The following is a 17,522-nucleotide window of genomic DNA, read 5'->3' as shown; positions in this document are numbered from 1 at the left end:
TGTTGGTTTCACTTTATTTTGATGGTCCATTTAGCACATTCTGTTGACTTTAAGTAGCGTTGCAGATATCTGCTAAGTCTCACTGTTAGTAAAGTATAAGTAGTGTGCTAGGGTTAGGGTTAGATTAAGTTGACATGCATTTGCAAAGTTACTTATAGTCAATAGATTGTCTGTTGGGAGACCATCACAATAAGCAGAAAGCAGACAGGCTACTGATACTTCAATGAGGTTTATTTGACATGTAGGTGCAGTACTATTTTTTATCAACAGAATGTTCTAAGGGGACCATGAAAATAAAATTTTACCGACTTGTGGACTATATTCCTGAACCTGTAATAACTGTGGAAACAGACTGAAATTTAAGTTGCTTTCCTTGAAATCCCTGACTTTTGGCATTCATTTCTGGAGCATTAAGCTATGTTCACACTGTCAGTGATTTGGAGATTCAAGTTCAGTGGTTTCAAGGTGATATAAACCAAGCCAATTCAGTGATCAATTAAAGCTGCGGTAGGGAACTTTTGACGCTCTAGCGGGTAATAAACAGAACTACTTGCGCCTTGCGGATATACATCGTAGCCGGAACTACTTCTCTCTGTTTATGTCTATGAAGAATCACAAAGGTACTGGGTTACTCCGCCGCGGTACCCCTAAAGCAATCTAAAATAGTCCGAATATAAACACTTATTATAGGTGCACCCTAGTGATTCAGGAAAAGCCAAAAACACGGTTTGGAAAATGGATTCATGGTGTACTCGCTTATTATATACATTTTTCTACATTTTCAACACAAACAAAGTTACGGACCGCAGCTCTGATTGGTTGTTTCTTACCGGGAGCGGTCTGTAATTGCAAATGGCAATAGGACCACTGGGAGGAGCCAGAGGAGCTTGATTTTTTTCACAGATTATCTGTCTCATATTCTACTGTCAGGACATAATGACAGGTTTAATAAATATGTAAAAAAAAATATTTTAAAAAAAAAGTTCCCTACTGCACCTTTAATTTATATAAAACCATATAGGACAATACACTCTGCACATGCATGGTTTACCCTGGTTCCCTTTGGCTGTGTAACATACTCGAAGGTTTAAGTAGTTATGCATTTAAAGCCACTCTCTTTTGCCCATGTTTTTCTCTCAACAAACATGCCACCACCACTAGGCTATTTTTTTTATAATCTGACATGAAAAGGCTTTAAAAAAGAACACAGAACTCTATTTCCAAACTGGAATTATGTACTGCATCTGAGGAGAGTGAGAGTAAAGATAAAGCTGCAAGAATCCACTCACAAAGGAGCCATTAAACCTCTTCTGACCCACTCCACTCTGTGAATAATCAACATGTTTATGGAGGAAGGAGGAGGCTTTCACCTTTCTGAATTACATATTATCTGTATAGCAAAGAAGCATTATTTCAAATTTATAAGGTACTCTGTGGTTTATTTTAAAGGAAGAAAAAAATTGAAGAATCCAATCTTCTGTCAGAAGTAATGCAAACCTACGTACAAGGCAATGGTCTTCTGATGTATAAAGATATTTCCATGTATCCTGACTGTAAGGGCAAGTTAAACAGTTATAGAGTAACTCAAAAAAGCCTAATTGTCAATAAAATTAACTACCACAACAAAGGTCTACCTAAACAACTACATATCATGTCCCATTTCCTTCATAAAGTGTGGTTGTATAGTATGATGTTTGCCTTTTATGATCCAATTATCACATGTTAAACAGAAATAAAGTAGGCTATAAATAATAATGATATATTAAACAATATTTTTGACATCTAAATAATAAATATTCCAGAACTGCTTGTAAAATGAGTCAAGGGAAAAAAATGAATGCTAATACAACAAACTATAAACATTTACATTTACTTATTTTAAGTCTTTTGTTAAACACTGGCAAGTGAAAGGAGTTGAGAACGTAAAGTGCACACTTAAGATAGCTTAATGCTAATTAGACTAATAAATAATGCACATTATTTACTCTCCTTAAAAGCACACAAATGCACAAGTGTGCATTTAATTATCACATGTGTGACACATTTGTTGTTACTTAACAGTGCAGTAGTCATATTTAACTTGGGTGTTGGGGCTCCTTTTTAAACTAAAAACTGAAAACTTTTTATGGATTATGGCCATTTATTTACATGACAACAGCATTTCAAAATGCACATTTTTGCACATTTTACTGTCATTATTTCTGTTTATACTACAAATCTATAGTCAATAGGTGTGTGCTGTTTCTTTTCAACTGATGTCGCCAACTACTAGCCTGTAATGCATAATACAGGGGATTTGGTCTTTTTTTGAGGATCTATGTGAATCCGGATTGTTTTGAAAACATTGTAGTCTGTACAGTAAAAACACAAATGAAAAGCTTTTCGATTTTTCAGTACATCTTTGTCATGTAATTGCACACCCAGGCAATACCTTACACAAATATGCAATTGCTTGGACAGTTACATGCATTTTTGGTTAGCTTATCTAGCTACTTCACACAACATTGCATTACAAAAAGATTTAGCCAACAGCAGAGTGCATTCATGCTTAACCATTATTTACATATTTTTCTTATTTTTCCTATAAGCATTTCTTAGAGACTTTGTTAAAAAGTTATAAGACAAAACGTACCAGCTTAAGGTGAATCATAACATTTTATATGAAGCAAACAGCAATACTTCTGTTGTAAACTCCAAATATGACACCATCCTAAATTTGAAAAAATGCTGAAGATTAGCAAACAGGATGTCAGTTTGCTAAGTAATATGGCGAAAAGGTGGTTCCTCACAGAAACAGTTTATTAAGCATATTGAAGCCTCTTCTCAATTGACAACCGAAAAAAAAAGCACCTTGTCTCCTTGCCAGCACTGGTGCATTATGCTTTTTTGATAACCTTGAAGGCTCCCCTTGGGGAAGGGCTCTGCTGCAGAGGTCCTTTGGTGCCATTAGTTTGCCCTAGTTCTGTGATTGGTGGAAATATTTTTGCAAGATCATGGTTAGTGTAGTTCTTCACTAGAAATTGCAACGTTGGTTTTATTTATTTTTTTAGATGAAATGATGCAGGTGCAGGTTTTAAGAGAAGTATATTTTATTGATAAACAACTAAATAGTTCTTTGTAGGTCTGTCTTTAAATACTTAAAAGTTAGCGTTAGAATTAATTCACGGTTGTGGCTAGAAGGGATACAGCTACTAACAATAAATACAATTTTGAACCTTTTACATTTTTTTATTAACATCTACACCTACGTCAATCCTAAACCTACTCCTTACAACAAAGCAAAAACTGATTATTGTACAGTGTGACAAAAATTGCACTATACATTATTGATGTGCGCGAGCCCAGTAGCAACAGCTGTATCCACCCATTAATACAATAATTTGATATGTCAACTTCAGCAACACATTTAAAACATTATGATGCATTCGATTACATTTTCCTGATCTTTTAATTAAAATACAAATTCATAAGGCTCAACTTGTGCTCACGGGGGACTCCACGTTCTGATGTTTCTAAATTTCTGTTAGTAGATGATTTTAATACATGGTTGCAACAGAGAACATGAATAATTCAGAAATAAAATCATTATTTATTTATTAATTTAAAATTTTTATTGTTAAAATTCAAAACCTTATCACCATCTTTTCCTTTCCTACCAAAAAATATGTACCTTCAAATTTCTCACTCTTCATTTTACTGAAAAGGCAATACAGGTATGTTTGATTTGTAATTATGGAATAAAACTAAAATAAAAGTAAACTGTTGTGTTGTCTACAACTGTCATCTACTATATGTGTATACGGCTGCTGTATCAACTTAGAACAAGATATTAAATACAAAATTCCCAGTCCTAAAATTATCAGGAAAACTGAACCCCATTGAACAATATTTTTCACGCTATATTACTGCAATACAAATTGACCACACAAGTGGACTTATTTTCTCTGGACTGTAACTACCAAATACATAAACACGAAATAATGATAAACAATAAACAGAACTTAGTGCAATCTTTAGGCTATATACTTTCTACATGACCCAATGTACAGTGTTTATTCACAAAGACAGCAGAGGAAAGTGTCTTCTATAGGATAATCTGGTTTTGGAAGCTCCTGTTGAGATCTTTATGAGGCAAGACGATAGAGTTCCGAATGATGACCTCTGATGGAATACTCACGTTGCAGCCTAGAAGGAAAATATAGAGTTTAGATGGTCAGACAAAATTCCTGTTGTGAAAAAAACTCTTGCCACATACAAGCAATAGCAAGATGATTGTTATAACTTCTTAAGGAACAGCTCCACCTTCTGGAAAAAAACAGTACATCGTATTTATTATTTATTAGATTATCAGTAATGTAGTTACAACATGGCTTTATTATATTACCATTAAAAAGTTTGAAGTCAGTATAATTTTAAAGTGTACTTATTCATCAGTGATGCTTTAAACTGATCAAAAATTACATTACAAAGCTTTTAAATTCTATATTTTTATACCGAAGGAAACTTCATACCAAGGATGGTGATGGATGGGGTTAGACCTCCATCTCTGAACAGAGTCTCGCTGTCAATCTTGGCATATGGGTCGTTGGGATTGGGGTCACTTGGAGTTCCTTCAACTCTTGCCCATTTCCCCACTGTACTGTCCCACCCAACAATACTGTTCAACACACAACAGTGATCCTGAAACAGAAACCCATATATTTTTATAATAATCAATGTCACGTTTCTTTCTAATGTCTGATTGTCATTGTGACCCACTTCACCTGTAACACGGCTCCATGTAAAATAATGGACTCCCTCAATCTTACGCCTCCTCCAATCGTCACCCCTTTGCCGACGGAAACATTAGGACCCAACTGAATGGAGAGAAAGAAACTGAATACAATGCAGAAGCATATATTTACTGTATATAAGTTGTTGCCCACGCACTTACCACAGCAGAGGGATCAATGTTTGCTGTAGGGTGGATATAAACATCCCCTGAAGGTGGAAAACAATTTTTCGGTGACCTTGTTAACTGCATTTGATTATATAATGCAACTAGTGTGTTCTGTATTTACATAGGTGAATTGGGTTTGATAAAAACACAGCTTTAAGATAAACTTATTCAGAGAGAACTCTTCATGCAACATACCTATTATTTTGGGGCTTCCATCTTGGTTTGTGGCCAGTCTTTCAGGATGTGTCTGATGGTACTGCTTGAGGTACAAACGACTAGCATATATTGCTGACCTGTGTTACGTTATATAACATCATGTATTAGAAACAGTGACAGGAAGGAGAGATGACAGGTAAAAATTGAGAGAAAGGCAGTTTTACCCTGCAGACTTTATCTGACTCCAGAAATGCTGTGTTTTGTAGACAAAGAGTTTTTTCTGTCCTGCTAGGGTTGTAAAGATGTCCTGTTCTAGCCGAATCACCTCTGACATCTGCTTGCCATTAGTGAGTTCTTCCCTGTGGAAGAAATTTCAGTGCAAACAGGTCAGGCTGACCTATTATTATACACGTAAAACTGTCCGGTGGAGGTTTCAAAGGAGTTTATAGGCTGAATTATGTCAGTGATACTCACTGGATCCTCTCCCGCTGGTTCCTCTGGAAAACCATCCCAATGTGGCCAAAAATATCTGGTGTGAACAAATAGATCCCACAGTTGATAATGTCACTTACAAAAGTACTGGGTTTCTCCACAAAATGGAGCACCTGAAAGAAATAAGTGATAATTAGCATAATGTGAAAAAGTATGTATCTTCTTAATGGCATTTTTTTTTAACACAATGCTTGTCCTTCAGATCATATGAATTAGTGTACAAGGAAGCAGTCTTGTACATATTTATTTCTGGTACCTCATTTGTCTCATGGTTTTCCACAATGCAGCCGTAGTTCAGAGATTGTGTTCTATTGGCCTGCAATGAGAGAGATATAGAAAAAACCCTGAAACACTTTACCACTTTTTTTAACATTGATAAAAACAAAAACAAAAACAAAAAAAATTTATTATTTATGATTAAGTATGATTTCTGAAAGATCATGTGACACTGAAGACTATAATAAATAACGGCTGCTGAAATATCAGCTATGCCATCACAGAAATATATTACATTTTAAACTATTTTAAAATAGAAAACTGTCATCTTTTAATAGTAAAATTGTATAATATTACTGCTATTACTGTGCTACTGGTGAAATAAATTTGTTATTGGTGAACATAGGATACTTTTTTCACAAATATAATTAAAAAAAAAGTTTAAACTTTTTAACAGTACTACATATTATATTATATTATATTATATTATATTATATTATATTATATTATATTATATTATATTATATTATATTATATTATATTATATTATATTATATTATTAGGGCTGTCAGCCGATTCAAATATTTAATCTAAGTAATTACAAGATTTGTCGATTAATTAATCTAATTAGTCACAAATTAAAGTTGGCTGTGAAATCACCCACAAAAGGTCATTTAAATCCATTATTATGTTCAATGAGAACAAATCAAGGAGACATTTCAAACTGTAGCTTTAGAAAGAAATCTTTCATTTGATTCAACATAAAATTTAGAACACATAAACATTTAGACTACAATGGCCTAACATAAACTATGGAACATAAAAGAAGATCATTTGAGTAACATCTTAGTATTTTTTGTTCATACAGTGAAAGTCATTGGTTACCAAAAGAGCTTAATTACCAAAAGTCTTCAAAACACCGACCTTATTTTATGTTTTTGTAGTTGTTGCCCTACATCATATTTTTCTTGGCGCGGGACCAGTCTGTTAACTGTGTTACAATATTTTAATCACATTATTTTTAACACCTTAAACTGACAGCCCTAAATATTATATTATATGACATTATATTATATCCAAAAATCATATTACCCACTAATTACTAAAAATAAACCTACTGTTGTCCCAAGTAAGACTCCACAATGATTCTCGCCATGTTGACAGTGGAACTGGAGCATTTCCTGCAAAGGGAACTCAGAGCATACATCAGCATTCATGAGGAAAAATGCAGCCGGACCCCCAGATAAGATCTGGTCACGAAAGTGATAGATCCCACCTGCTGTACCGAGGGCGGCAAACTCCTGCAGGTACCTGCAGATTCAAAAAGAAATAAATTGCGTTAAGCATATGTATTTGACAAGTTTTTAAATTACAGGACTATCAGATGTGGTGAGACAAAATATTAGTATAAACATCATCTGTATTATATAACACGATAAAATTGGATAAATTTGTCTTCATTTAAAATATCTGCTGATCTGAACTGGTATCTACCTGATTGGGATTTTAAACTCTTGCTGTGCAGAAGAAATAAAGCGGTTTAGCTCGTCATTGGGCTGATAAAAACCTATTAGTATGATCTCTTTCATTTCAGGAACCTGTAAAAGAATAAAACATGGCAAACTTTCAAAACAGATATTGATTACTGTGTAGAACATTCAGCTGTATGCTTTACATGTGATCTAATCATTATCTGCTGTGTCTTACTTGGGCACAGGCTTCTATATGATGCTGCAGCATGGGAACTCCTGCCACGGGAAACAGAGGTTTGGGCACCTCGAATGACAGGGGGCGGAACCTGGTGCCTGAACGCAGGGCATTTTTATGAAATGTGTATTCTAACAGGTTTTACTATACATACATCGCCATATTTGCTAATTTAAAAGACCGTAACTTTGTACAACTAATTCGTGTTTAACATATCAGACGCTATCACGTAGCTACGTCCTTTGCGCCACGTCATCATATGAGACAATGTTGTTGCGGTATCATTCGTGTTTTATTCATAACATTCGTACAGTTAGAAACAACAACAACAATAATAAAACTAAAATCTCACCTTTTTGAGGGCCCCCAATTAGGATAATCGCTTTTAACATTTTTCAGTTCACTCTTATAGACGACTGAATACTGTGATACTAGTTTTTAATTACTTAATATAAATCTGTTTATGAAAATGAATTACCAAGTTACCAATTTTGTTCACGAAATAAAAATCTGCTGCTTAGACAAGGTTTTTTTCTTCTGACAACGCTAACTGCGTCTAAAACTTCAGCATAACCAACCAGTTTCATTAAATCAATGCAGTACAGTAATGCGGAAGTTAGTGTACTGTAATCCCGCCCACTGTGACGTGTCGGCTGCACTTACCAATCAGGTCGTCTGTCTGGAGATATAGGTCAGTTTAATCATAGACATATAAATAACTAGACGCCTCATTGGCCGCTCGACCGCACGTCAACGTCGCCGCCATATTGGAGCGGGCAACTGTCATAACTCTCACATCAGGACAGAAGAAAACATATCTGACTCATCGACAGATTGGACACCTACAAACCGTCACACGATAGTAAAAACAGATCTCGGGGTGTTATCTTTCACAGGTAAGACTCAGCTGTTCTTTCTCGATGTTTTTGGTCATTTTTAACTTTATGTTGACAGCTTAATTAACCACCAGTGTCAGACGATTAATAATATCGCTAGCGTAGTTAGCAGTGAAGGCTGAGACTTCATAAGAACTCAGAGTTTAAATGAATTCTTATTACGTTTTAACTTATATTGCCATTTATATAATAAACTAAATGGTGTTATGAGCACAATATACAGAGTGAGCCCTTTGACTGTCTAGATTAATGATGGAGCTAAAGCTTCTCTCTTTAATTTCACTACCATTACTTATTTACAAATATGAAGTGGTAACACTTTAGAATACTAGTCCTTTAGTTAATGTTAGTTAATGTATTAATTAACATGAACAAACAATGAACAATACATTTATTACTGTATTTATTCATCTTTGTTCATGTTAGTTAATGAAAATACAGTTTTTCATCGTTAGTTCATGCTAATTCAGAGTGCATTAACTAATGTTAACAAGCACAGCTTTTGTTTTAAATAATGCATTAGTAAATGTTGAAATGAACATCAACTAAGATTAAAAAATGCTGTAGAAGGATTGTTCTTGCTTAGATCATTTTAACTAAAGTAGTTAACTAATATTAACTAATGGACCGTTTTTCAAAAGTGTTAAAGATTAAGTTTATCATCACTTGATTATAAGGATTTCATTGCTTTTCATAAAACTGTGAACTGATTCTATGTATTCTTTTTTCTTCTCTTTTAGCCATTTGCAAACAGGACAAGGACAGCCTTAAGGAAAGCTGAGGAAAGCTGTTCTCGGAGACAAGACTATTCCTCCACAGACTAGTGTTGTGTTTGTACTAAACCCAGAGCAGCCCTGAATGAATCGACGGAATGACCAGCTCATGTTCATACTATAGACTGCTTTTACAGTCTTTGCACAGGCTGTTTAATGCTGATAATGTACTGAGTGTGTCTTTACACAAAAACTACATGATGTTAATAGCCTAGAAATGAAAAACACAGGAACTCATAGTGAATCAAGCTGCAATAGCATGATAAATTCATTGTGATGTTGTTATAATTATTATTAATTTTGATTAATATCAAGTTTTTGAGGGGAGCATCTCATATTCTGGTCTGTGATAAACAACTATACTTTGAGATTTTGTTGTGCAAGGTAAACCTTACACACTCACACCCAAACATTTATATGTGTTAACATACATGGAAAAATAAATCACTGTTTCAAAATGTGTGTTTTTTCTGCATGAGTGTGTGTAATGTGCATTATAGAACATATATATATATATATATATATATATATATATATATATATATATATATATACATACATATATATACACATATATATATATATATACATATATATATATATATATATATATATATATGTGTGTGTGTGTGTGTGTGTGTGTACATGTATATATTATACATGTATATATTTTACTTAAGGAGCTCATTAATTAAACAATCTGGAACTCATGTCCACAATTTTTTTATATTGTGTCTGAATTTGATTAATAATTATTACACAAATAGTATTTTAAAATTACATTTCAATTTTTTTTTATTTTACTCTTTAATTTACTATTAATTTATTCTTCATTTTTGTCTATTCTGTATTATTCCACCCTTGATATTACATATTCTTCTTGCTATTGTTAACCTATTGTTGTTCAGTTATTGTTAACCTTTTGTTGTTCAGTTATTTATTATGGTATTATTCATATTATACAAATAATTTTATACTATTATAAATCTATTATATCGAATATGTTATTGTAGCATTGTACTCGCTTTTCATATTATTCACTTTACTTTAAGTTGTACTACATGTACTTTTTAATATAACATATCACTTTTACTATATTTCTACTGTGCACTGTATCAGTTCATATTTTCATTTTCACTGGATCCATAGCCTCATCAGTTACATGTGTTATTATTTGTTGTGGAGTTCATCTGTAGGCTAGTGTGTCACTTTTTGATTTGTATTTACTTGTTTTATTAAATTTTCTCAACAATAGTAAATTATTAGTGTTTAAAGATGTATTACTTAGATTTTATCACAGAATTTCAAAGGGAATGAGCTGTGTTCTGATCTGAGACACGAAAGAGCGAAAAAAGAGAAAAATGTTGGGATTGAACACAGACAAGGCAATAAAATCAAATACATTTAATTAAATGAATATTCAAATTAAATTACATTCATATGTCACAGTTATACTAAATTAACATTAGAATTATAAACCGAAAATAAACGAAATCAAGAAGTGAGACAAATGTGAGCTTTCACAATTCCTTACGAAAATTAATAATTTTCCAAACCTAACTAAATAACTGGAGGCAAAGTTTTTAACTGCACGTAGATCACAAACCTGAAATCGGTTGATAAATGTGAACGTTATCTTGTTTTTATTCAGAAAAAACCGGAGCTCCCCGTTTACTTCCATGTATTTTTAAGGCAGTCTTGCCCTCACTAACATGGCGGCGGCGTTGACGTATCGCAGCAACGGCTCAGAGCGGCCAATGAGGCGTCTAGTTATTTATATGTCTATGAGTTTAATCATAGACATATAAATAACTAGACGCCTCATTGGCCGCTCGACCGCACGTCAACGTCGCCGCCATATTGGAGCGGGCAACTGTCATAACTCTCACATCAGGACAGAAGAAAACATATCTGACTCATCGACAGATTGGACACCTACAAACCGTCACACGATAGTAAAAACAGATCTCGGGGTGTTATCTTTCACAGGTAAGACTCAGCTGTTCTTTCTCGATGTTTTTGGTCATTTTTAACTTTATGTTGACAGCTTAATTAACCACCAGTGTCAGACGATTAATAATATCGCTAGCGTAGTTAGCAGTGAAGGCTGAGACTTCATAAGAACTCAGAGTTTAAATGAATTCTTATTACGTTTTAACTTATATTGCCATTTATATAATAAACTAAATGGTGTTATGAGCACAATATACAGAGTGAGCCCTTTGACTGTCTAGATTAATGATGGAGCTAAAGCTTCTCTCTTTAATTTCACTACCATTACTTATTTACAAATATGAAGTGGTAACACTTTAGAATACTAGTCCTTTAGTTAATGTTAGTTAATGTATTAATTAACATGAACAAACAATGAACAATACATTTATTACTGTATTTATTCATCTTTGTTCATGTTAGTTAATGAAAATACAGTTTTTCATCGTTAGTTCATGCTAATTCAGAGTGCATTAACTAATGTTAACAAGCACAGCTTTTGTTTTAAATAATGCATTAGTAAATGTTGAAATGAACATCAACTAAGATTAAAAAATGCTGTAGAAGGATTGTTCTTGCTTAGATCATTTTAACTAAAGTAGTTAACTAATATTAACTAATGGACCGTTTTTCAAAAGTGTTAAAGATTAAGTTTATCATCACTTGATTATAAGGATTTCATTGCTTTTCATAAAACTGTGAACTGATTCTATGTATTCTTTTTTCTTCTCTTTTAGCCATTTGCAAACAGGACAAGGACAGCCTTAAGGAAAGCTGAGGAAAGCTGTTCTCGGAGACAAGACTATTCCTCCACAGACTAGTGTTGTGTTTGTACTAAACCCAGAGCAGCCCTGAATGAATCGACGGAATGACCAGCTCATGTTCATACTATAGACTGCTTTTACAGTCTTTGCACAGGCTGTTTAATGCTGATAATGTACTGAGTGTGTCTTTACACAAAAACTACATGATGTTAATAGCCTAGAAATGAAAAACACAGGAACTCATAGTGAATCAAGCTGCAATAGCATGATAAATTCATTGTGATGTTGTTATAATTATTATTAATTTTGATTAATATCAAGTTTTTGAGGGGAGCATCTCATATTCTGGTCTGTGATAAACAACTATACTTTGAGATTTTGTTGTGCAAGGTAAACCTTACACACTCACACCCAAACATTTATATGTGTTAACATACATGGAAAAATAAATCACTGTTTCAAAATGTGTGTTTTTTCTGCATGAGTGTGTGTAATGTGCATTATAGAACATATATATATATATATATATATATATATATATATATATATACATACATATATATACACATATATATATATATATACATATATATATATATATATATATATATATATGTGTGTGTGTGTGTGTGTGTGTGTACATGTATATATTATACATGTATATATTTTACTTAAGGAGCTCATTAATTAAACAATCTGGAACTCATGTCCACAATTTTTTTATATTGTGTCTGAATTTGATTAATAATTATTACACAAATAGTATTTTAAAATTACATTTCAATTTTTTTTATTTTACTCTTTAATTTACTATTAATTTATTCTTCATTTTTGTCTATTCTGTATTATTCCACCCTTGATATTACATATTCTTCTTGCTATTGTTAACCTATTGTTGTTCAGTTATTGTTAACCTTTTGTTGTTCAGTTATTTATTATGGTATTATTCATATTATACAAATAATTTTATACTATTATAAATCTATTATATCGAATATGTTATTGTAGCATTGTACTCGCTTTTCATATTATTCACTTTACTTTAAGTTGTACTACATGTACTTTTTAATATAACATATCACTTTTACTATATTTCTACTGTGCACTGTATCAGTTCATATTTTCATTTTCACTGGATCCATAGCCTCATCAGTTACATGTGTTATTATTTGTTGTGGAGTTCATCTGTAGGCTAGTGTGTCACTTTTTGATTTGTATTTACTTGTTTTATTAAATTTTCTCAACAATAGTAAATTATTAGTGTTTAAAGATGTATTACTTAGATTTTATCACAGAATTTCAAAGGGAATGAGCTGTGTTCTGATCTGAGACACGAAAGAGCGAAAAAAGAGAAAAATGTTGGGATTGAACACAGACAAGGCAATAAAATCAAATACATTTAATTAAATGAATATTCAAATTAAATTACATTCATATGTCACAGTTATACTAAATTAACATTAGAATTATAAACCGAAAATAAACGAAATCAAGAAGTGAGACAAATGTGAGCTTTCACAATTCCTTACGAAAATTAATAATTTTCCAAACCTAACTAAATAACTGGAGGCAAAGTTTTTAACTGCACGTAGATCACAAACCTGAAATCGGTTGATAAATGTGAACGTTATCTTGTTTTTATTCAGAAAAAACCGGAGCTCCCCGTTTACTTCCATGTATTTTTAAGGCAGTCTTGCCCTCACTAACATGGCGGCGGCGTTGACGTATCGCAGCAACGGCTCAGAGCGGCCAATGAGGCGTCTAGTTATTTATATGTCTATGAGTTTAATGTACAGACTGGTCCAGTTGTTCCATATTTAGGTCAAACAAACATTAAATAAGGTTTAATAAAGACCACGATTTAGGCTTCATGATTCTCATATATTATAGACAGATAACAGAAACATTTCTTAACGTTTCTCTCTCATACCTCATTTCACATGAGGAGAGCTGGCTCAAATTATCTGCCACAAGATGGCAGACCTAGTCTTTTATCCCCAGTCTTGTCTTTTTACAACTTTCATAGATTGTAGATTCCATAGTCACCTGGGTTAGTGACAATTAAGAATTTTTGAGATAGTGAAGACAATAAATATAAAGAAAATAATAAAGAAAAGGGCATTGTAAAAAGTGTAAAACATGTTCAAAGTTCGAAACATACATACAACATTTTTTTTTTTTTTTTTTGTATATAGGGGAGAGGTTGCAACTTTTGTTCCATTTCCTTCAGTTGGAAAACTGAGACTCAATAATTTCCTACTTCTGTTAACTTCTGTGAAAGTTGACTGGGGCCAGATGCATAAACATAGCCACTATGTTAAAACTTTTGCCTAACTATCAGTTAACCAAGTAGTAATCAGTCTTACTGTTCAGAATCAAATTAGGCAAATCAACCATTTTATTTAACTGTCTTTATGTGTGTGTGTGTGTGTGTGTGTGTGTGTGTGTGTGTGTGTGTGTGTGTGTGTGTGTGTGTGTGTGTGTGTGTGTGTGTGTGTGTGTGACAGAAAGAGTGAGATAGAAAGAAATTCCACATTAGACTCATTCGATTTTTAAAAACCTGTTTACTTAAAAAGTAGTGAGACCTTACTATTGAAAGGGGTTCTCTATTAGTTCATAAAATTAAAATTTTGTAATGTTATGGTAAGCTTTTAAATGGTAAGGTGCAGCATATTGGGAAGATTATAACAAAGTTATTCAACTGTCCCTACAGCCTGACAGCCACAATACAACTTGCTATATTAACTTGACACAACATCTTCAACACAAGAAAGCACTGATTAAAATGATATATGATTTTATATGATATGATATATGATTTTTTTTTATTTATTTTTTTTATTTTTTTTTGTAGAAGGAATGGTTACATGAGGCTGCTTTCTTCCAGGAAGAATGAGGGGCTAATTGAGTATGTGCAGTAATATTATCACTGTAGCTCATTCCTAATTGAAGAAAGCCTTGTTGCAACCATCATGCTTTCCCCTGTATTTATGTCTTGTCTACATTAATGAGCATTTTTCACCAACATGTAGTATCTATAACTATTTTCTGATGACTCTAAAATTTAAAATGTTTAATTATCACATAAAAAGTACTAAAATATTTTCCTTGGTCATCATCAACTCATTTATAATCAGTATTTTATATTTTTTAAAAATTATTTATATTTATGTGTGTTAAAGTGTGAATTGCATTTACATTACATTTATTCATTTAGCAGACGCATTTATCCAAAGCGACTTACAAATGAGGACAGTGGAAGCAATCAAAAACAACAAAAAGAGCAATGATATATAAGTGCTATAACAAGTCTCAGTTAGGTTAACACAGTACACATAGCAAGGGCTTTTGAATAATATAATAAATAAAAAGAAAACAGAAAAAAATAAAATAATGGAGCAAGCTAGTGTTAGAGGTCTTATACACACACACACACCCACACACACACACACACACACACACACACACACACACACGTAATTGCATAATAAATGAAAAGACAATAGAATACAAAAAGATTAGAAAGGTAGTTTTTTTTTAAAGAATAGAATTAGAATAGTGAAGTGCTAAAGTTAGAGGGTCAAATAAAGATGGAAGACATGGGTTTTAAGATTCTTGAAGATTGCTATGGAATTACATAATAAATGCATTTTGAATAACTTTAAATTAATTAATAATTAATTTAAATAAAAATGGGGGGAAATGTCATTGTCAGTATACCAAAGCCATAATAACTGAGGTTCATATAGTACTGTATAACAGCCATGAATCATGAACTTATGATATCTAACAGCCATCTTTCAAAGTGAAATGTAAAACATTATATATAACCAGACAACATTCTCAGAAAAGAACAGTATGCAGAAGCCTTGAATCATGACTGGTATGAGAAGTGCTTATTAAGTCTTTATGGACATATAAGGTTCTGGTCTCAGAAGAAGAAAGACCACACAAGCAGTTCTGTAAACAGTGTCCCCTTGCTTGTCTACCCCAGATCAGATCCTCTCCATACAAAGCATAGTCATGTTCCTTTCACACCACTCTCAGCAAGGATATTAAGGGATGCCCCCTATTCTCTCACACCCACTGTTGTTTTACTATTTCAGAATGTGTGATGGGTATCATCATAATTTAAATGCAAGGAGGAGATGAGAGATTATATTTTTAATGAGAAACTTCTCACTTGTGTACTTCCATTTTGACATGTTTATTGCTTTTTTGTATGTAGTACAGGGCATCCCTGAGACTAACTATTGTGTCAATCCTTGAGAGAAAATGCAGTGTATACAGTTTGTACAGTATGTTCACATTAAATTTGGTCTTAAGGTTCTAACAACTGAATAACTAACAACTTTCTGGTTTTATCATAAATTTGGCAGTTTTATACATTTTAAAATCACATTGAAGAGTAGATTCAGATCAGAGGTTTATTTGTGCATCAAATATAAAGTATAAGTTTCGCAAGCAATAAAAATGGTTTAGGCCTAAGATTACTGTGAAATTGTTTGATATCTCTCTTTTTATACACATCAGACATATTCATATTCGTTATCATAACTAAAAGGTAGAAAGTATCCACCAAACTCATGCTTATACTCTTCATTCTACACATTCCTGCTATTTTTTTTTTCTCCAGTCAGTTATTTTCATCGAGTTTATCCTCAGATGCAAACAACTGCCTGGAATATCTAACATATTTCATGTTATAGCTTTAAAATAGTTAAAAAACTTTTCTGAATGGTTGGGGCTTTGTTTATTCCCTTCAGGTATTTTCTTTAGGCTTTTAGTTTTTTTGCCTGATAAACAATTCTTCAAAGAATAAGCAATGTGCTTTTGCTTGCTTTTGAATAAATTATTATTGTTGGACTGTTTCTGTTTTTGTATGTTTAGCAAAGCTAATTTATATAATAAATGCTTCCTGTAGACAGTAGACAGTTTACCAGTTTGTGGCCTGTGCAAATAAATACTGGCAAAGTATATGTGAAATGTTGCCTTTAAACTTAGCACTTCTTATATGAATAAATTAGCTTTAATTTAATAAAGGTTAATAAAAGAAATGTTCTAAAGTTACTGGTTTCCTTCTTTCTCTTTGATAGTTGGCTTTATTTTGCACAATTAATGCTTTAAAAACTGTCTTCTCCGTGGTATGTTTAATAACAGTGTAAAAAAATAGGTGTGCTTATAGATTCCAAGCTAAGAGATATGTTTATAGCAGAGTACAGCTGTGGAAAAGCTTGAGGATAGCGCATAAATGGGTGGCAGTTAAAAATGAGATACTCTTTTTGTTTGTTCCTTATAAGTCTGGTTAATGTTCCTGCCCCAATGCCGAAGATAAACTCCCAGAACAAAGCAGCGAGGGACTTTTCATGATGTATCCTTTTCCATTGTTTTGTTGTTAACAATAGAATCTGGACTTTTGCTGACAAGAGTTTAAAACCCACACCATAGTAATGTGTTTTCCAGCTTTTTCCAACCCACAAAAGGAGACTTTGTTTTCAAATCTCCTATTTAAAAGTATTTCTAATCATCAGATGTCAGCATCTGTGCCCAAACAGATCTGTTCTTTATGCCTCATGAAATTATATCC

The 17,522-nt window shown here is 32.8% G+C and overlaps 1 protein-coding gene across 1 annotated transcript; it reads right to left on the bottom strand.

Annotated features, from left to right (window-relative positions):
• Positions 1-3,566: 3,566 nt before the first annotated feature.
• gmppab (GDP-mannose pyrophosphorylase Ab) lies at positions 3,567-8,130 on the bottom strand. Its single transcript, XM_026259301.1, has 12 exons — positions 7,863-8,130; positions 7,511-7,608; positions 7,298-7,401; positions 6,922-7,114; positions 5,844-5,903; positions 5,570-5,700; positions 5,320-5,454; positions 5,135-5,232; positions 4,934-4,980; positions 4,764-4,856; positions 4,512-4,680; positions 3,567-4,185 (listed from the first exon to the last, which is right to left on the bottom strand). Exons 1-12 carry the CDS (start codon positions 7,900-7,902, stop codon positions 4,085-4,087), a joined length of 1,269 nt encoding a protein of 422 aa, XP_026115086.1. The 5' UTR covers positions 7,903-8,130; the 3' UTR covers positions 3,567-4,084.
• Between the last annotated feature and the right edge of the window lie 9,392 nt (positions 8,131-17,522).

Source organism: Carassius auratus, chromosome 6 (assembly GCF_003368295.1).
Source record: "Carassius auratus strain Wakin chromosome 6, ASM336829v1, whole genome shotgun sequence".
NCBI classification, from domain to species: domain Eukaryota; kingdom Metazoa; phylum Chordata; class Actinopteri; order Cypriniformes; family Cyprinidae; genus Carassius; species Carassius auratus.
This window is presented reverse-complemented; position numbering and strand designations above follow the sequence as displayed.

Excerpts from the sequence above, each read along its gene's own strand:
- gmppab (XM_026259301.1), bottom strand. The coding sequence starts at position 7,902 with ATGTTAAAAGCGATTATCCTAATTGGGGGCCCTCAAAAAG. Across the intron at positions 7,115-7,297 it reads GAGTTTAAAATCCCAATCAG|GTACCTGCAGGAGTTTGCCG; the intron begins GTAGATACCAGT and ends TTGAATCTGCAG. Across the intron at positions 4,857-4,933 it reads ACATTGATCCCTCTGCTGTG|TTGGGTCCTAATGTTTCCGT; the intron begins GTAAGTGCGTGG and ends CTCTCCATTCAG.